This window comes from Cebidichthys violaceus, unplaced genomic scaffold (assembly GCF_023349555.1).
Source record: "Cebidichthys violaceus isolate CVI_PGR_0920_01 unplaced genomic scaffold, fCebVio1.0.p SCAF_23, whole genome shotgun sequence".
NCBI lineage: Eukaryota > Metazoa > Chordata > Actinopteri > Perciformes > Stichaeidae > Cebidichthys > Cebidichthys violaceus.
The window spans coordinates 3873746-3894552 of record NW_027176406.1 but is presented as its reverse complement, the minus strand read 5'-3'; the positions used below and the strand labels follow the sequence as shown (position 1 = coordinate 3894552).

At 44.5% G+C, this 20807-nt stretch overlaps 2 protein-coding genes across 10 annotated transcripts in view; one reads left to right on the top strand and one right to left on the bottom strand.

Moving 5' to 3' along the window:
• Positions 1-1845: 1845 nt before the first annotated feature.
• On the top strand, positions 1846-3751 carry hexim1 (HEXIM P-TEFb complex subunit 1). The gene has a single exon (XM_068718990.1). The coding sequence runs from the start codon at positions 2176-2178 to the stop codon at positions 3274-3276; it is 1101 nt and encodes a 366-aa protein (XP_068575091.1). The 5' UTR covers positions 1846-2175; the 3' UTR covers positions 3277-3751.
• Positions 3752-4359: 608 nt separating this feature from the next.
• arhgap23a (Rho GTPase activating protein 23a) overlaps positions 4360-20807 on the bottom strand; it is a 63680-nt gene continuing 47232 nt past the window's right edge. For 5 of the 9 annotated variants that reach the window (XM_068718833.1, XM_068718831.1, XM_068718827.1 and 2 more), the window contains 17 exons: positions 17116-17271; positions 16060-16171; positions 15923-15962; positions 14728-14865; positions 14338-14646; positions 14181-14242; positions 13960-14075; positions 13232-13350; positions 12975-13127; positions 12755-12833; positions 12579-12652; positions 12337-12426; positions 12114-12239; positions 11949-11990; positions 11208-11301; positions 8514-8545; positions 4360-8385 (listed from right to left, as the gene is read on the bottom strand). In XM_068718833.1, coding sequence (XP_068574934.1) covers positions 6961-8385; positions 8514-8545; positions 11208-11301; positions 11949-11990; positions 12114-12239; positions 12337-12426; positions 12579-12652; positions 12755-12833; positions 12975-13127; positions 13232-13350; positions 13960-14075; positions 14181-14242; positions 14338-14646; positions 14728-14865; positions 15923-15962; positions 16060-16171; positions 17116-17271 — 3167 coding nt within the window. In that variant the 3' untranslated portion in view covers positions 4360-6960. The remainder of the gene's footprint in view (positions 8386-8513; positions 8546-11207; positions 11302-11948; positions 11991-12113; positions 12240-12336; positions 12427-12578; positions 12653-12754; positions 12834-12974; positions 13128-13231; positions 13351-13959; positions 14076-14180; positions 14243-14337; positions 14647-14727; positions 14866-15922; positions 15963-16059; positions 16172-17115; positions 17272-20807) is intronic. The other 4 variants (XM_068718830.1, XM_068718835.1, XM_068718829.1 and 1 more) reach the window with 3 other exon arrangements.

Sequence of the window (20807 nt, the reverse complement as noted above, 5' to 3'; positions counted from 1 at the left end):
GTAAATGTACAAATGTGCAGAAGAGAATAATCAGAAAACTATATTAAGATATGTATACTCCATAACAAGGTTCTGATTATTTTTATCAAACAATAAATAAATTCAGCAGTTTGATTTACAGATATCGAGAACATAATAAAAGTTAAGGAAAATGCACGAGTGGATTGTTAGCTTAGCGTGTAAAAGCCAACTAGAGCTTGCTAAACATCAGTAAACTGAAGGAAAGCTTCAGTGTTGCCTTGCAAGATCAGGGACCGTCTACTTCCTGAAACTAAATTAGTTCATCGAGAGTTCCAGTTCCCGGATTAATACCATAGACTGTAATAAGCACAGTTTTCAATCTGATGATACACATTAAAAGACTATAGTCTTTCGAGAGAATATCACAATCACTCGTAATTATGTTGTAAACCTTACGGGCAACATTACGGTCCAGCAATTACGCTGACCCAGTATAAACACATCGGCCTAGTTAGCAAATGGCTAACGTTAGCCATTTCTGTAGCTAGTGGTCTTGTTATTAATTTACTTCGTCGCGTGTTCGCTGTAGCTCTGTCGACAAAATGAATAACAAAGAAACACTTTGATTGAAACTGGTCGACCGTACGTGGTTTATTAACGTTAACTTTAGCATTAGATACCATGGCTTTATGAACAGTATGGCGTTTGAGTCAACGTTACTAGTCCTGGCTAGAACATACTTGCTTTGCAACATCGTCTATACGTTTATTTTGGTTGCAACGTTAGTGCGTATGGCTACACACTTTATGAATTAATGTTTAATTTGGGAGCGACACAAACGTAGTTATCATGTGCTAACTAACGTTAACACGTAGCTAACGTTAGCTAGCTAGCATATCCTTAGCTGTTCACACGACACAACAGTGTAAATCTAAGACTGCATTTTAAACGTGGGTTGCGCAGAAAATACTCAAAACTGATCTACACCACTCCGTCCACTGGTAACAGGATTATTAAGTGTGAGACCGCCTGACCCACCCTTTAACAACGAGGGGCTTGGAGCTGTGCTCGGAGCGGCAGCTTGACAATAAATGTCGTTTGTTTACGCTGATTCCAGAGTTCACCCAAGCCCCTGTCCGACTATGTATCACTCCGCACGACACACAGGATTTTCAAACTGAAACGTTTAATGAGCCAACTGTCACCCAAACGAAGCATTTTTATGCCACTAAGCATGAAACATAATTGCATTTTGAAAGTAAGCTGTTTTTACTTATTTTCCAGTGTGAACATTCAACACGGACTAGTTTCCTTAAGAGGTTTTCTGCATTTTGCTTCAAATACAGGAGGGTTTACATTGTATTACTTATTCGGCGTTAGACTGTGTGGTCTGCAAATGAAAGTAAGCCCTACTGATCCTACTTATATATTATGCTTATTTATTTCATTTATCATATCATGCCATTCGACAGTATTTAAATTAAGTTGTATTTCGTAACTTTTCTCTGTGTCCCCTTTATTTGTAGATGGTAACGTCCATATAATGCTCCGGACTGCTTTCTTGGTGTGGATTACGTACTTTTGATTGACTATTGGACTGACCAATCAGAAAATACTTTAAGCTTAGCAACAGCAAAGTTATCCTCCTGTCCAATCAACTAAGAGAGGGGTGGCCCTTATCGTGATCAAGTGTCTACCATTTGATTGGTTAAAATGCTCGTCAGTTATGGTGGACTTGTGGACTATGTAGTTCAATGTGGAGGCCTCCGACAGTGCTTCATCGAAATTAAAACCACATGTCCCACAATCCAACGGGTGTTACAAACAGCTGCATCCGCACGGGTAGAGGCGGAGCAGCTATATAAACACGAGCTCCCTCTTCTTGAGTATCACACTGGACACTGTTGTGACGGCGAAACGTCGTCTCCGGGTGAACGAGAGTTCTGACAGCAGCGAAACAGTTAATGGTAGTTAGCGACAGTTGCTCTGACAAACCCTTTGAGCAGTAACAAGTGTTTACTGTTCAGAAGTTTTACTTTTCACTTGCGAGAGTTTGTTGTCAGACTTTGAACTTTCTTTAGTGATTTCTGGAATACGCATATTTAGTTTAAATTGAGTTTACCGTATTTTAACGAACTTTTGAAGCTCAGTTTTGAGAGCAAGAACATTGTGTAAAATGTGCTAAAAGCGGAGCCATCGGACCGGAACATCAGAATGACGGAGCCAGCGGAGCGGACCCATCACCTGAAAACTTCAGGCAGCCCATCAGGTGGGAGCAGCGGAGACGCGTTGGAGCATCTCCCAGCCAGGAACCGTGGTAGACCGGAGAACGGCAGCAGGGGGCGCCAGAGAGACCAGAAGCCGCAGCACTGTGGGGAGATCAACACAGACAAGTTATGGCAGAGGAAAGGCGGACAGAGGGGGGTGTGCCCTGCCTTCGCAGCCGGAAACGTGCTTCCAAAGTGCCCGATCGCAGCTCAGCCCCACCAGAAACCCGGCGTCCACACAGTGGGTGACGGTGATCTCGCCCCACAGGACAAAAACGGCGAAGGCAGACCGCTGGAGGAGACTTTAAACCAGGCGCAAGAGGACAGCCACATCGACTCCGACACCGGCTTGGATGCGCGTCTGGGCAAGAAGAGGCACCGGCGCAGGACCTCCAAGAAGAAGCGCAACTGGAAGCCTTATTACAAACTTAACTGGGATGAGAGGAAAGCCCTGGAGGAGAAGGAGACGGCCAGGGCTTCCCGGTTGAGAGAGGAGATGTTCGCCAAAGGGCTTCCAGTGGCCCCCTACAACACCACCCAGTTCCTGATGGACGAGCACGACCGAGAGGAGCCCGACCTCAACACCGAGACCGGGGTCAGGCGGCCCTCGGGGGTTGGCAGCCGCACGGAGGACACCGGCAGTGAGGAGGACTTGTTCGACAACAACAACGAGGAGGAGGACGATGACGACGGCAGCGGCGGAGGCGGAGGCAGCGACGGCATCGGGAGACCCGGGAACGCAGGCGGGGAGTTTCTCCAGAGAGACTTCTCCGAGACCTACGAGATGTACCACGTCGAGAGCCTGCAGAATATGACCAAGCAGGAGTTGGTGCAGGAGTACCTGGAGCTGGAGAAGTGCATGTCCCGGCTGGAGGAGGAGAACAACCGGCTGAGGCGCGCCGTGGAGCCCGGGGGTCTGACCGTGGAGAGCTCCCTGGTCCGGCTCGGAGAGCTGGAGAGGGAGCTGGAGAGACTGAGGGCCCAGAACACGGAGCTCCTTCTGCAGAACCAGCCGGGCAGTGACAGGGGCCACATCGCAACCAATTAAAGGACACAATTCACGGGGGAACCCCTTTTCAGAAAGGTAAAATATTGGACTGCTGCATTTTAAAAATAATTAAATCAGTTTTCTGTAATCAGTTTGTCATTTGGACGAATAGTCCTTGCATTGCAATGCAATACTTGCCGTTTCTTTTTTATTTGGACTGTAAAGGTGTCCTGTTCAATTTTTATTTTTTATTTTTTTTTTTTCAAGAAGAAATGTAAATATTTCCAAATAAGATTCTTTTTATAAAGAGAATGTATTTGACAACACGATACTATTTTGTTTGTTTCCCGGGTCAACTAATAATGCTGTTCCGTTTTTGAATTTAAAATAAAAACATCGTATGTTCCAATTTCCTCAAAAAATAAAAGAATATCAAATTACAGCTAATTGGGTCAGCTTTTAAAAGACTGTTTTGCAGAAGTAAATATTTTAACAGTTGTGTGTTAACATAAGTTCAAATAAAATTTTGAAATCCTGTTGTCATGTGTTGTAAAGAGCCTCTAAAACACAGGAAGCGGCTCGTCACAGCTGCCGTGTGAACTGTACGTGTCTTTATGTCAGCAATACAAACAGTCGCGAAGATTTTCTGGTGGAGATCCTGAAACGGGCTCCGGAGAGGAAAAATCCACGGACTGTAGCAGGAGGATGGGGGGATGGGATGTGATGGAGAGATGCTCTTTATGAAGGTTAACCCACTCCCGAGTTTAATCTAGTGGGGATGGTTTGCCAGAGGAAACGATAGGTGGGTTTATTCCAGTATTTTGAGGCGTATTGTGTTCTCAAGATGAGTGCTGGTCATCTCAAAAGCCAAATAAGTGTTTTATTAAAGTTCATACATTTCAGTAGATTACAGCTGTTTTAACAGATTACACTAATATTAAACTATTCATGTGCGTTAAAACAGTCGCAGTAGTTAAGATTAAGTTTCCTTCACGTGCAGAGAGGCGATTTGTGTCATTTCCCGTGGGAGACAGTATTCATCTGTAGCCACTAGAGGGCGCCACACAGCTCCTATTTTAAGCCTCATCCTTCCTGTAGGAGTCACACCTACCACCTCTTAAAAACAAACACGTGAGAAGTCCGTTTTAAACATAGTTCTGTTTATTTACATCATATAACCTTTGCTTTAAAGCACACATCCATGAGGGAAATGGTTTCAGGTGGACGACCTTTAAGTCCAGTCATTTTCATATTAGTTATACTCCAAAAAAAAAAAGCAATTCCAAATGTACACAATACAATATGTTACATATTAAGAAAGTATGTACAAAAAGACTTTAAAATACAACAATGAAACATAAGGTAAGAATCAGATTTCAGACAGCACAACAACTTGTTGAGTTTTGTGATGAAGTCATAGGCGGTTAGTTCATCTGTGAGAAACATGGGTGTTGTCTGACCTCATGTCGGCTCGTTAGGTGTACCATATCCACACACTGTGGATCACTAGGCAGAGAGGGTGCTATGCCTCTCAGCAGCATACGCTGTTAATGCCTGTGTTAAAGGCAAAGAGAGTGCATAGACATGTCCTTGGCTTAAAGTGTGCTTTTTAAATGTTTTTTTTTTAGTTTGACTGCTTGTATTAAATGTACACATCTTTGGGTCAGTGCCTTAGTTATACCATCAACCACAGGAGAGAAGGGCGGAGACCCAAAAACAACAAAAGGAAACGGGAAAGATAAGAACCGACCATGGCACCGCAGAACAAAAACACATTCCAGAAATCAGGCACTTGTAGAAAAAAAATCTTGAGGTAAGACAAGACCATAACTTATCATTTATTATTATTATTTATGGGGTTATTTGGTCAGATGAAAACAAGTCTCATGACAGGAAGTTACACACCTCCTGTTTGTGTTATTTTGTGATGGCAAATCAAGACGAGAGATGAAAAACAATAGATTCATTCTGTATTCGTTTCCTCTAGTGTAACATTTCCCCAGTCAGGTAGGATTTATTAGAGCCTGACCTTATGGAAAACTCCTCCTCATGGAACCCCCCCGAGGTAATAAACGTGCAGACGGATGCACCCTCGGGAGGAGATGTGCTGAAAACACAAAGATCACCACCGACTGAGGTGAAAATGTCTCCGCTTGTATGCGCTACACAATATGTTTGTAACAGTCTGTTAAACGCCGCCAGGCTTCTCTTTTACAAGAAGGAACACACTTCGACTGGAGCTCAGTAAATACGAGCAGATCTGTGGAGGCATTGCTCGGTAATCACAGACATGAATAACAAAGGAGTTCAGCATCACAGTGCGGCGCTGAGCTGCCTGCAAACTGCCCAATATAATGTAATAATTACCAGATCTCTTCTCTTGCTACACATAGTTGTTAAGATAGCTTGTGTACATGTTGATGCAACATTGTTGGAAGTACAATCACCAGAGATACTTGTTCATAAGACCATGTCTCATGAGATAAAGGTTTTCTGCACAGTGCTGAGAGGAAGGCCATCTTGGAGGAAACAAGGAGCCGGTTTAGTTTATCTCCTGTGGACAGGTACACCCAGATCAAGTAACAATAAAAGTACTTTTTTTTTTTAACTTTAATACAAAATATATATAATATATATATTGAATATAAAACAAAAAAAATATATATTAAGGGAAACATTTCAAGTAACATCTTGAAAGAAAATGACTTGTGCACTTTGTTCGCACTTTTGTAAACCATAAAAAGAGGAACTAAAAAAGTAAAAACAAATATGATAAACATAATATTTATATTTACAAGGTTAACTTAACAAGGCTTTGTACAAATGTTACAAAATAGTTCAACACAAACACCTGCACGCTCGGACATGATCACAAATATTGTTGAGCAAACACACACACACACACACACACACACACACACACACACACACACACACACACACACACACACACACACACACACACACACACACACACACACGTGAACATTATTAACAAGTAGAGAGAGAGACGACGGTATGTTGTGTGTTTGTAACCCACTGTGTCTACGGTTTGGAGTATAAATGAGTGATTACAGTGTCTGTTGTCTGAGGAGGAACACGTTAGAAAGACTGAAAAATCTGTTGAGATCTCTTGAAATAGTTTTAAACTGACCAATAATGTTTTGTTATAAGAAGTGTGTGTGGGGGGGTTGACTGTCTCTTCTGGCTCACTGAAGCAGGTTCAGAGAAACGTTGTCAAAGTTACCGTTAAACCCCACTTTGATAAGAAGCACCGTTCTCTCAAGAACCAGAGGGACGTTGCATTTCGGCATCCGGCTCTGGTCACTTGAAGGGATTCAACCCTTTAGTTAATGCTGTCTGTGAGCAGGAAGGCAGAGAAGACAGGAAGGATGCTCGGTTATCACTCAAATGAGAATTCTTGGCTGTGACGTTGATTGTGACGAGGTCTGTTTGTGTCTCTGTCCTGTTTCTGTATTATTTCTATAAAAAGCACACATTTTGGAATAAAAAAGAAGACAAAAAAAAAAGCTTTGGCAACACTGGAAAGCCCCATGCCATGCAAATGGAGCTTATCAAAAAGAAAAGGGTGGGCTGCTCTTAAAGATCTGGTCAGTGGTACACTGTGCTGCACCCGGCAACTAACCCAGACCCTGTTCACGCTGCTGCCGGTCTACTGACCTGCAGGGAGTCAGCGGCTCAGCCTGGACCCCCGTACAGAAGTGTGGGTTCAGCTGGCGGGGCTCACAGATACTGGTGGAATCTAGAGGTGGGTGTGTGACGTGTAGCCGGTCCTTGGTCAAGTCCGTCTGCATCCCGAGGCAGCCCTGGTGTTTTGACCTGGTTTTGAGTGATGGGAGACAGGGGGAAGTCGCTGACGGTCAGTGGGGGTCTCTTGTCAGAGATCTCAGTTGGGGAGGCCACAACGGTGTGTCTGCGCCAGGCGCGTCTCTTCCTCCGTGTCTCGGGCGACAGCGGTTTTCGTAGTCCCACCCTGCGCAAGTCGTCGGCCGAGCCCAGCAGACGGGCGCGGACCTGATCCGCTAGAGACCTGCCGCCGGGGCCGGTCGGGGTGAAGGAGGCGGCCTCGCTGGGTGGCAGCGAGGACTTGGGCTGAGCCAGGCGCAGGCTCTCCTGGCTGCTGCCTGAGGAGGGGTTGGTCCTAGAGGTCTCCCTTCTCACTCTCGGTGACCCGGAACCGGCCCCGTCGGCGTCAGCTGCGGCCCCAGACAGCTCCAGCAGGTCCAGAGAGCGAGTCTTGCCCTTCTCCGACTTCAGCTTCTTCCTGGCCAGAGTGTCGCACTGGATCAGCTTGTGGGAGTTGAAGGAAGGCCGTGAGTGCAGCCTGTGAGTGGTGGAGGAGGAGGAGAAAGAGGACGACGAGGGCGTGGTGGACCGCGCCCCCCCTTCGCTCCTGTCCGTGGCGTCCGGTGTGAGCGCGGTGGGCGGGGCGAGCAGGTTTGTGGGCGAGAGAACGGGGGGTTTGTAGTGCGTGTAGAGGAAGCTGCGCGGCGCTGCTGCCGGCTGTGTGTTCACGGGTGTTGTCTGGTGTTTGTCGGGTCTCTCCTGGGTGAGGGAGCGCGAGGCGAAGCCGCTCTCGTTGTCCGTCTCGCTCACCAGCTCGCTGTGCTCGTCATCGGCATCGTCCCCCCTGCCCTCTGACCCCAGACTACGACCTAACGTGGAGAGGGTGGAATAACCAGAAACAATAGAGCGAGCGTCCTCTGGAGCTCTCCACGGCGGGCCCTTCACCTCCGGCCGCGCCTCCTCCTCGTGCAACAACACGGCTGCCTGCCTTCCTCCTGCCTCCTCCTCCTCCTCTTTACAGCACGGCCGACTGGGAATAACCGCCGCCACCTCCTCCTCTTCTTCTACCTCTTCTTTCACTCTGCTTTCAACAACTTCCTCATCTTCCTCTTCTTCTTCATCCTCGTCCTCCTCTCCCACTGCTCGAGGAGCAGTGTCTCCCACAGGCGACTCTGCCTCCTCTTCCTCCTCTGCCCCTAAATGTCCGGCTTTGATTGGCTCGTGCTCAGAGTCGTCATCGGTGCTGCTGCCCACGCGGCGGCCGTTGTGGCGCTTCCTGCGTTTGCGGCCCGTAACAGCAGACATGATGGACAGAGTCAGGAAGTCTTTGGGTGTAAGGTCCTTCTTCGACCCCCAAGAGCCCTGAAAAAGAAAAACATTGCTGTGACACTGTAATACATTACGCTATATTTGTCTTAACTACTGCGTGTGTATGTCGGTATAGGAACATCCAGAGTAAAGTAACCTTGTGCCATGTTAATAGATGTTACCTTTGATTTAGCTGACTCACTGTTGGTTGAGTCTGGGGAGAAGAGAATAAAAACAGTGGGTCAGAACCTTTGAAGTTAACAAAAGGCCAGAACAGTCAAGGTGGAGGACACAGAGGCGGTTGGTGAGATCATCACTTTTTTTTTTTTTTTTTTTAAATCACAGAAAACTGCTTCTGCAAGTTGCATTCCTGTCTGCACTTCAAACCCTGATGTCACAGCCGGTGTTTTCCATCAGCTGTAAAGGGGAAATCACCCGCTGTGACGTCACTGATGGGGTTGTGGCTTGAGCACAGCAGTTTCAGGTCGTCTTCCTGATTGCCAAAAAAAATTGAATTACAAGGCAAATTCCTCTACTAAAGTTGAAGGAACTCTGTGCCCTCTGACCGTGACGGACCCCAGTACAAAGACACTGATTTACACATGTGGACGAGACACAATGATCGGGTAAGCAGGGTTTGGTGTCGGAGGCATTAGGAAACCACGGCACACACCGATGACATCACAGAAAAACACTGATGACATCAATCAGGGAAAGAAGCGTTGGGAGGCGTGAAGGCAGAAACAATGTTTGAGTCCAGAGTACAAAGAAACACATTCCCTCACAACACAAACACAGCGATGCAGGATAAAAAGCTGTTTTTGTCTTTCACGTAGTACGGAATCAAAATCTTTGGAGAAACCCGGGGCTTTGACGAGCTCTAGATGGAACTGTTTCTCATGTACCAACAACAATGATATCAATCCAGTTTATGTTGTGTGTCGCTTCCAGATGGCGGACAAACTGTCACCCTTCATCTGTGCTCTTCACATCATGCATCGCCATTAAAGCTCTTTTAACAAAACGCAGCTTAGCTCAGGTAATTCACTAGTGTTGCTGATGCTAAGCTCCCACTCATGGAGGAGGGCGTCTGTCGCTCAGTGGGGAGAACGGTTCATCCTTTAACTACAAGACTGGCGGTTTGATGTCAAAGTGTCCTTGAGTGAGACTTTCTGCTTTACAGCAGCCAGCTGAGCTCAGTAATTAGTGAATTAGTCAGCAAAAAACAGCAACTTTGATAACTGACTAATTGTCTAAGTCATATAACAAGAATAAATACAAGACGTTGTCTGATTTAGCTCTGCCAATGTTTTATATCACTGCTTGGGGAGGAAGAATGGATCAACCTTTTTTGTTATTTATAGACCAGACAACCAATCTAGAGAAACCGGTTCAGTTTCTGCTTTAACGGTTATTAAAATCAGGGACCTATCATGAGACTAGGTCATCACTTCTGGTAACAGCTGTGGTATCAATGACACAACTTTAGCAGTGGTGAAAGAATCTGATGGGTCAGTAAATGTTAAAATATCATAGCTGATCTTCTCTTGTTTTGATACATTTTTGAGGGACTTTACTTTTAAAGGTCACTTCTAGAATATTTGCTTATTTTAATGTTGGCTTGGACCTCAATTAAGAAATATTTTGGGTAACTAGGGCTTTTTGTTTGGAAGTCCACCTGTGATAGAAAAACTGGATGAAGGGTGAACGTGTGCGCCACTACTGAACCTCACACAAACAAATCAGATTATATCTCTGATGTCATTGTGGGCATTAAAACAGCAGGTCAGAAACGACGCCACTTAGAGTCCCTTTGGAGGGAAGCGGAGCACGAGGAGCCTGATGATTGGACTACGCTGACTGAAATTGCCCGAAGGATGAGTGGAGCAAAGTGCTCGACAACAAGACCACTAGTGAGGGAGTTGTTGCTCAGCGACAGACCACAGTTTACACTTCAGTGTCAGAAGCAGCAGCTTTAACAGGCCGTTAATTCATTAGTCCGACTGGGGCGACACTGAAGTGACATGTTCTTACAGGGACCTCCGTCTGACACTGAGAGGGAGACACTGAGTCTAAGGAGGGTAATGGAGACCATGGAGACACAAACCATCACCAACACGTAGACCCTCTCTCTCACCCACACAAACACACATTATTTCACTTTCACAATATGATGCACAGACTCGGTTGCGCGCACACACACACCCACACACACACACACACACGTATTGCCAGGGGAGTTCCCATCCTACCGCAGTGGCTGCTCCACAGGCTCAGCTAAGAGAAGGAAATGCAGAAACGTACAGAGAAAGTGAAAGATGAGCAACGTGGGGGGGGAGAGGTCAGCAGAAAGGAGAGAAGTGTAGGCACGCTATCAAACACAGAAACACTCCGAGTACTACTAACTTTCATTTCTTATGCTACGTTCTAGTTCTGTTGGAAAAGAGGGAATTTCTGGCTTTAAAATTGGGACAAACTTCCAAGGAGGGAAGGCAATCAGGCGAGGAATCTGACGTCATGTCAACACTTGGGATCATTATTTTGAACATGCTTTTAAAGAGCACCATCTTAAATCGTTTACTTTTATGGATTCTTAGAAACATATTCATTGGAACAGGATTCATTTACCGACTTGTTGAAGTCTTTTTCTTGAGAATTAAAACTCAGTTCTGCTAATTAACATGATAACGTCGGCCAGCTGTTTCACTAGAGCCCACACATTGTAATTATGATACACTAGTGGGGAATTCCCTTCTTCCAGCTTGAAATGGAAAGCAGCATTAATTTGGGGTTGCGATTACATCTACCCGAATGCTATTGGTCGACTTGGTCAGAGCAACAGGCGATTGGCTCAGAGCACTAAGCAGCGTGCTCACCTGAGGCCTCCCCAAGCAGAGCGGTCCTGCCAATGTTGGACAGCAGGTGGTCGATGTTGGGGGCGGGCTGCACGTCCTCGGTGTCCACCGGCGTCTGGACGGAAGAGACACAAAACAAAAGGCTGTGATTTACTGTGAAAACCGGAAAACTGGGGATTCATACAGCGTGCAGGACTGTATGACTGTATAAAGTGACGTTTTGAATGGGGATTTCTACAGATAACGCTTTTGAAAAGATGTCTAGAATTGTTTTACTTTATCTGTGCTCCCGACCACAAAGACAAAACTAAAAGGTCAAATCTAAAGTTGCAAATGCCATGGTGACTTATTGGCTTTATGAAAAAGCACAAATGCTCAATAAACATTTTAATTTGTTTCTCTTTTTTCAGGGACTTTCTATCATCATCTTAAAACAAGACAACATAAGTTATGTTTACTGCACAAGAATGCATAAAAAATGACTTGAGCTGTTGAAGCGAGTTCACTTGTATTTTTCAAAAGATGAAGCAATCCCCCTCTGTGGTAGAAAATAATATTTTATGACTTGAAACAACGTATTCAGATTCAGAGTTATTTCACACCACTGTGACAAGATTCTCAGATAATGAAGTCACATACTGCACATTACTTGTAAGTTTTCATGGCAACTGCACATCCTCAACTGAATCTTTAAATAACTGTCTCTGCAGTGCATTAACGTTTTCAATGTGCAAGTCTAAAGAAGCAATACGGGACGCATACCTTTTCATCCTTGTCTTGCTCCTCAGCGAAAAACCAGTTGCACTACAAGAACGACATGGAGAAAGAAATATTTATCTTGAAAGTGTTCATGAGTAATTTGAATGTGTATGTGTGTGTGTGTGTGTGTGTGTGTGTGTGTGTGTGTTGCCGTGCGGCCTCTCTCACATGTTGGATGAGCGTCTCTACTATCTTGTAGCGGTCAGGCATGTGTGTGACCATGTCTTTCATGTTGTCTTCAGATGTCCGAACCAGAGTCGGCCCAAACACCAGAGCCAGGTTACGGGGCTCCATCTACACAACGACAAAAATACATTAATACCAAAGATGTCATCACAGTGATGCATGATGATTATATTTTCATTTTATTTACAAACTGTCTTTGACGCACCTTGTTTTTATCCGAGCTGTCGGCTACAGTCTTCAGGTGAACAACCAGGAACTTCAGAGTGTGGTAATAATAATCTGGGAGGTCTCGGATCTGCGAAAGTAAACAAGAAGAACGACAATATTGATAAACCCCCACACACACACACACACACACACACACACACACACACACACACACACACACACACACACACACACACACACAAGCAAAGTAGTAGCAAAGTAGCACAAACAAATACGTACCAGTTTCTTCATGGTCTTCAGTCTGTCTGATGCACTATCCATCCGGTTGGTGTCGATGAAGTCGTTGTACTTGTCTGTAAAGATATCAAACATTTTAAAAAGCAGTGGTTTGATATGAATGCATGGCAGCGTGAGTTGTGTGTGTTGTCGGCTTGTAGTGACATGTTTGAACAAACCGTTGGTGAAGAGCGGCTCTGGAAGTTTCCTGAAGAAGGATTTGAGCAAACTGCTGACAACATTGAGGTCTTGCCACTTCTGTAGACAGAAACAGAAACAGAGAGGAGTCAGCGATCATCGTATGTTTCCTTCTGCATCCAATGATACGGTTGTGTTGAGTAAAGTTGAATGAAAACTGTCTGGTTTTTTAGATGTACAGGTGTATTCATGTTTACTCACCTCCTCTGTAGGGTTGATGTCGCACCCCTTGTTGAGCTGGTCCTGAAGCGTGGACACCATGGCGTTGTTCCCGGGGACTCGGTAGATCCCCGTGTACTCCAGACCCATGTCCTCCACCAGACCGCAGCAGATCTCCACGATCAACGGGATGAACTGAGATGGACACAGACGGAGTTTAATCACAAATAAAACCTTCAGTGGTAGTAGTAGTAGTAGTATTACTGCATTCTGGTATGACAGATGATATTGAGGCTAACCTTGTTATTCACACCAGGCTGACAATCCTCCAACCTCACACCAAAAGCTTTAGGCCCCGCCTTCTTTGTCTTCTTCATGATGTTGATTCCCCACGGAGACTTCGGAGGAGCGCTCTCATCTGAGGACAGTTCGGACAAAAAACTTCACTGCTTGTCACAGAGCTTCAGTGTTTTCTTCACGGTTTATCCCGTCCCTACATTTAAAGGCTCTCATTCATAAAGGGCTGTTACATATTCTTACATCTGCAGATATATTAATCAAAGGATTGATTAAACACCACCTGCGATTGTGTTATGACATGAACTGATATTTGAGCTAATGGATTATCGAACATGCAGATTCTAATGTGAAATATCTGATTTCTATGAGACTGGTCAAAAAGTCACAAATAGTACAATTAAAAAGGATGATAAAAATGATAAAAATGTATAACATTTTTGGTGGGATGTATACAATTTAAACTGGTACCAAGTCAGATATTTAGTCTTTGTGTCCACAAGCCCATAGTTAAGACTATAAAGCGTATTACCCCTAATAAATATAAAACATAATTACCCAGAACTGTGCCACCATTTTTAACTCAAACTCATCCTACAGGAGAAACAATGCACTCTCCAGGTGGTAATGAATCTCATAACTTCTGACATTTAATCAAAAACAATAATACAGTTATATTTTAGCACAATAAGTAGCAGGTGTGTTTGATTAGTCTGTCCCTGACGCTGACCTTTGCCGTCTGATTTGGGGGAGCGTGGCGCCCCCGCAGCATTTTCCGTCTTGGTGAGCAGGAAGGGCTTCATGCGGGACATCCTGGGAGAGGAGTCGGGCTTGCTGCCTGTTGGACTGCAGGGGGAGACAGAGAGACAGGTTAAAATCAAGCTGTTTATCATGACAGCGGATGTGTGCGGTGGTAAAGAAAGATTCATGATCTGATATCAGGTGGCTCACCTCTGCTTCCTGTAATCATTCAGTTTCTTATTGATGAGGGCCTGTCTGGATATACCGAGCTCCTGCAACAAACAAACACATCTGCGTTATAACCACACACTAGAGGCACACTCACAGAGGAGCTTAACGTCTAACAGGTGTAGGTGTGTCCTCTGACCTCGCTGTCCGTCTTGCTGTTCTCCCTGATGACCTTTATCCAGTCCAGCATGTCCTCCCGATCCTCGGCCTGAAGCAGGTACTCGCAGAAGTCCTGTGTGGTCAGCCGCAGGGCGTGCTTCCGTTTGGTCTCGCTGTACGCTATGTCCACCAGGCAGCCCCGGATGCTGATCGGCTGCTCGTCCTCGGCCGCACCTCCGATCGTGGCCCCGCGGAGCACCGCCTCCCTCTTGTCCTTGTAGAGGAACAGCGAATGGGAGCGAAGCACAGAAAACACTCGCTTCCATGGACGCATGCCGCTGCCCACCTTCTGTGAGAGAAAGATGAGATGTGAGTGTTTGCTTGCTTTGAACGCCTTTTCTGTCTCAAGCTATTTTCTAGTCACGCCCACCTTGCCCTTCTCTGTGAGGATTTGTTTGAAGTGCAGCCATCCTTCTTGCCGCACGTCGCTGTACGTAATGTTCCCCAGCTCTGAGGTGGAGTGGCGTTTAGATCGCACATCCTCTGCCGTGCCGAGGTTGTCCAGAGACTGAAACACAACCGAGGAAATGTTCAGAACATTTGTTGATGTTCTTTGTTGCCTTGAGACCTGAAAGAAGCCGTTAAATCTGAACTTTTTTCACTTTTGTTTCAGTATGGTAATCAAAATGTGTGATAACAGAACGCCACCCATTTCTGACAATGTATTAAAAACAAAAAAACTAACATTTTTAAGGCCAAATCTTTACTGTCATTTATTCAGTGCTGCTCAGCGTGTAGTTGTAACCCATGTTCCTCTGTGTTTGGCATATTTTGAATTTGAAATTTCTCCTCCTGCATTACATTACACCATGTTACAACTGGTGCATCGGTAGTTGAGGCAGCAACTATTTGGCCTCTTTGTGCTGCTGTACTGTAAGTTGCCAAACGCTGCTTTTACTCACCTAAAAATGATTCAGCATTATTAAAGCTGACACTGAACAAATACAACTAACTCGAGTAGCTACATTGTTTTGATTCAAGTTTGAAACGTTGGTTGCAAAATTTAAATATGTGCAGAAATGACCGAAGGCACAAACAGACTAAAACGATTGACTGGAAGAGCCAGATTTCTTACAAATAAAAAGTTGAATTAATAATCGATAAAACACACCCTGGCTTATATATAATGCAATATACTCAGGAGTTTTGCTGTTGCAGCCTCCCTTGGTGGGTCTGGTAAGGCCACTAGCTCATGGTGGCTAATGTTAGCTGATGCTAGCAAAGTCAAATGTACCAGATTATCTGACATTAAGGAGTCAGTTTAGTGACTTTATGCCTCTCCAGTAATTGTGCTGCAGTTACACTACATGTTAGCATGTCATAAGTAAACTTGTCACAAGTAAAAGGTTTCGTGAATAAAGTAAAAGCAAAAGTAGTTGTGACTTTCAGTAATCAAGATGAAAAGGAAATAAAGGGAAATGCCGTTTGCCATCATCTTGTACTGTGGTCGAAAGCGGCATAGCTCACTTAAACGTCACTCAAAACCTCAGAAAGCTTTACGTGGATTTGTAAAAAATAAGGTTTATGTGATGAAAGGTTAGAGGAATGAAAGGCGAAGAACTCACCCCGTCTGTGAAGAAACTCTTCACTCTCTTTGGTAGCCTCCTGTCAAGTACAACAACACAACATGAGATGTCTGCCTGCGCATGCAATTCAATGGGTGCTGTTTGAATCTCATCCGTCTCAGACTGACAGTACTCACGAGAAGACTCGGCCATCCTCTCTGAACGTGTTGAGTCCTTCGTCACATGACTTGGAGCGCTCGGTGGTGATGGCTAGAAGATAGGAGGAACGGCGACCGGATTTAATACTGCCTGCTCGGTGAGAGGATGAATGAGCAGAGAGAGAGAAGGAGAAACAAAGAGACAGAGAGAAAGACAGAATGTTGATGTAATGCCAATCACCAGAGTGGGCGGTGTTGGACTAGGAGAGGGATAGTGAGGGAGGAAGCAGGGAGGTGGTGGTGGTGGTAGAGGAGGTTTGAGGTTTGGGTGGCGTAGTTAGGATGAACGATGGGGAGATGAGCTGGAACACTGGGTTAAATTGAATCAACTCTGGTCACTTTTCTCACCACTGGCATGCAGGTGTGGCGCCTGTAAACACAGACTGACGTGCATTTGTTTAAAGAAACATTCATGCGAGTTTATCCAATTTTACTAATCCGGGACTTAAATTAATCTGAAACCCACCGACTCTTTCGGGCTTTGTGCACAGCAAGATAAACAAACCAAACACAATCTGAGCAAACAAGTTTGTATGAATTTCTTTGTGTCAAACATGCAAATCTATAAATTCAGCATGCAAAATGTTCAGGATTTTTGTCTGATATTTAGCCTCAAAAGTCTTGTTTTGAAGGACACTTCTTATTATTTTTAGAATTAAGACAGCATTACTGGGAAAACTGCTTTACTAGAATCATGAAAAATTGCACTTAATTCTGGAGAATTATTTAGACAATTTGATTTCAATTAGAAACTGGTTGAAATTGGATTTGACTGAATTTGAGCAGAAAAAAGACTTTTAAGGCTTATCACAGGCAAATATAATAAGCAGTGAGGAAAACAAAAAATCCCCTAGACCCTCTTGAAATGTATAACCAACCAACCAACCAACCAACCAACCAACCAACCAACCAGGAGGGTTTTAAAATACCATGCATGATCAATCCTTCTCTGAAAAAGAACTAAACATCACAAATAAGATACTTTTTAGCTGCATGCAGTGGGGAGGAAGGGAGGGAGGAAGGGGGGGCACTCACTGCAGTCCTGTGAGAAGAGCCTAGTGAGGGGGAAGGTGAAGGTGGGGGAGGAGGGGCCGGTGACCACGGCGGGTGCCGAGTTCATGCCGCTGGATACCACGGAGGACGCCGGCACATGGCGCGCTCGCAAATCAGCACCTGGGCTGGTCGGCTCATCTGTGGGAGGTGGAGGGGAGGCAGGAGGAGGAGAGGGGGGGGGGGGGGGGGGGGTAGGTTAGGTGTTAGAGAAAAAGGCCAGAATGGAATAAGAAGGATATTAAAAAGGGGGTTAGATCAGGAGAAGGTTTGTAAGGGAGAGGAACGACGAGGAACCGCAGGGTTACCGTCAGATACTAAACAAGAAAATTCACTTCACATTTTCAATTTCTGTCGTCTCAAGTCTTTCATCTGCAAAATCAACACATTTAACAATCATACTCAAACACGACCCATTCCTGGATTTCAGTACACAAAAGGACAAACCACAAACACAAGAATCTAGAAGATTGAAAACCTCTGCAACTGAGTCCTAAACAAAATAACACGAATGCAACCAACAAAAGCAAACGGTTTGCAGAGAAGCAGTACCTGAGTCGCCTGTTGCCATTGGAAGAGCTAGTCAGTTTCAAACGGAGGCGGTTTAGTAACAGAGATTTACTGGCTCCAGGTTTCAGTTCTTTATTAAATCTACAGCACTGTGTGATGTGATACACGCGAGGACACATGCAAGAGAAAAGCCCCGATCTAACAAGATATGAATATTGTGGACAACTGTATGTAGATACTTAGTGCTAGTTTTACGTTTTTGTGCTCGAGACGACAAAAGGCTTAAAGCAGAATATATAGGTCACACAGGCTACACGTCTTTACAGTTTAGGCTGGTGCAAAGGGATATGAAACCGCAACACACACACACACACACTTCCTGACTGACAGATAACAGACAGGTCTACTATTTGCATTAAGTGAGGAGAAGCTGGATTTCCGGTGACTTTTTATAGTCAGAATTGAGTTTCTGCAAAGCTCCAGTGTGTTCTCTGTGTAAACTGCAGAGGGCAGCACAGCCTCTGCAGACTGGAGGGGCTCTGAGATCCAGCACACACCACCACAAAGCCTTTTTTGAACATTTTTGCTCCGCTCTCATCTCACTCCTGTTCAGATTTCATTTTTTTTACCACTCTGTTCCAGGAACTTCCTGTAATTATCCCTCAGCTTCTTCTCTTTTCTCTGTGTCTTTCTTTCCCTTCTTCCATCGACCACCCTTGCCGTTCTATTCTTCACTCCTGTGCACACTAGAGTCCGACATCAGGCGGAAGATATTTCCAATCTGGGATGAGGAATCTGCCTGTTTACAGCGCTGCCCAGAAATAGCCGGGCTGTGGGTTTAACAAAGGCCGTCATTAACTGGCAGCCAGAGAGTGAGCTCAGAGCCACAAGACAGAGACGGGCCAGCAGAGGGGAGCAACATGCTGCAGCACACTCTGCCACAACTCTACAGGACATCTTGCATACAAGTCCTTACTGTGAATGTGCAGCATATATATCCCAGTCTGGTGATTTTTACTTATTCAGAAAAATCTAACAAAAGGACTATATCAAACGGTTGAGTAAATTCTCTTGCCTTTTCAAATGACTTTAAACCTCCTTATTAAGCACATAGCAAGTCTTTACTTACTAGAGTAGGAGTTAGGAAACCAGCATCAACATTAAACTTTTTTTTTACCTAGTTGGAGAAATATGAACATGATTTTCTGCAAAAGCTTTCTTTTTTGACAGAATAAACTTCTCAAATGTTAAATGCTGTACAGCTGTGAAAGAACTTTGTTTAAATGAACAGCCTACTATTGGCAAATTATGGTTCAAAACTGTATTATTCAGACTTTAAGATTCTATTCTGCTGATTATTTTCCGCATTTATTGATTCACCACATTCTATTGGTTCAATAGAATGTCAGAAAATAGTGAAAATTTAAATCACAATTTCCTGAAGGACCAACGTGACTACTTCAAACTGCAAGTTTGTTTCGACCAACAGTCCAAAACACTCAGATATTCAGTTTATTGTCATGCAAGACAAAAAAAAGCTGCAAATCCTCATCATTGAGCAGCTGGGATCAACTAATATTTACCACATTAACGAGTAATCGATTATCAAAGTAGTTGTTGATTATTGTTAATCGCTTCATCTTTATGAACAAGATAAAAAAAAATCAGATTTAAACAGAGAAAAAAAACCCAGACATCTTGTATAAGAGACCAAGAGGCCACAAGAGGCCTTGTGGAAGCAGGACACAAGCCAGTAGACAAGGTCTTGGTCCTGGTCCGGAGTGTCCAGGGTCCAGCTAGTAAAGATAGTCATAGACTGAACCCCCTCACACCCACACAGACACACATCATCCAGAGCAGCACAACAGCAGCATTAAGGGCGGGAGCTGAGAGAACGGGCCCCTTCTGTTCCCCACAAGGACCGCCACAAAAACCTCTTGGTAATTTACAGCTTAGATTCATGTCGAAAGACTCCAAGTGGGTACAGAGTGAAATACTTCATCTGTGAACATGACCCTTCTTGTTTTATTCACATTGTATGAGCTACAGAAATAAAAGAAAATACTGCATTTTCTATACCTCTATACTAGACGTCATAAAAACACATTAGCCGCTAGACACAGCCCGCCTTTGTGGTCGGTACCTCCCAGACATCCGTGATTTACAAACATGAACAACAATGAACGGCTATTAAATCACATATTCCCAAACAGGCCCCCAGATCATATCGGAATCTTTGTCAGAGAGATAAAGAGATGGAGAAAGACAGAGAAGAGAAAAGTTATGTTCTTGTCTATGGGGAGACTCTAGCCTAGTTTCAGTTTATGGCCATAAGACGTGTCCCGGCCTGCAGCTCTGACTGCCAGGTTGCATCTAATTCAGGTGAAGGTACGAGGCAAGAATGTGCTCTGACAGACGGACTGAGAGAAAGCAGAGAGATTCCTCCTGCTGTGCAGAACCCTCAGGATTTTCTCTCTTTAAATGACCTTTTTTTTCTGGCCGAGCGTGGCTGGGCTCAAATATCAACGCTCGTTCCCATGTTGGGCCAAAGAGTCCAAGGCACCTGATTTGAATCTATTGGGCATCAGGGTAAGCAGTGGTTGTTTTCCTCCGCCTGTGACAGGCTGATGGAGGCACAGCGTCATTTGCATATGGTTTGACTTAATGGCTGCTGTACACGTCAAGTGAGACAAGGCAACATAAAGCCTGCGAAGCCCCTTCTCTTTGAGTCTTTTCAGAGCGGGGAACAAGCTGGGACATGACCACAATCACCTCCCACTGACATGTAGGCTATAACTGTACGGTGCATATTCATGCAAACAACCTCATATAGGCAAATAACTACATACTGTATCCTGCATGCACTGAAGCTATTACAGATTGTCGTTATCGGTTTATGGCTAAATCATTCAGGGTACTCTACTATCTGTTTTCCTAAACATAACATTTTATTTCACTGCTTTTAATTAATCAAAATGTCTGCGATGGTCCATAAAAAGAAGATTAGGTCTTTTAGGAGAGGATTACAAATTTTCTTTCCTTAAATATAATTTACAGGCAAAATTACACAATGTTGAAAGGGAGCCAAACATAATGAAGACACACATAAAAACGATTATAGGCAGCACATTTTTTAAATGTATAAATCCAAATAGTGTTGTGTCATC

Coding starts and splice junctions, on each gene's coding strand:
- hexim1 (XM_068718990.1), top strand. CDS start 2,176: ATGACGGAGCCAGCGGAGCGGACCCATCACCTGAAAACTTCAGGCAGC.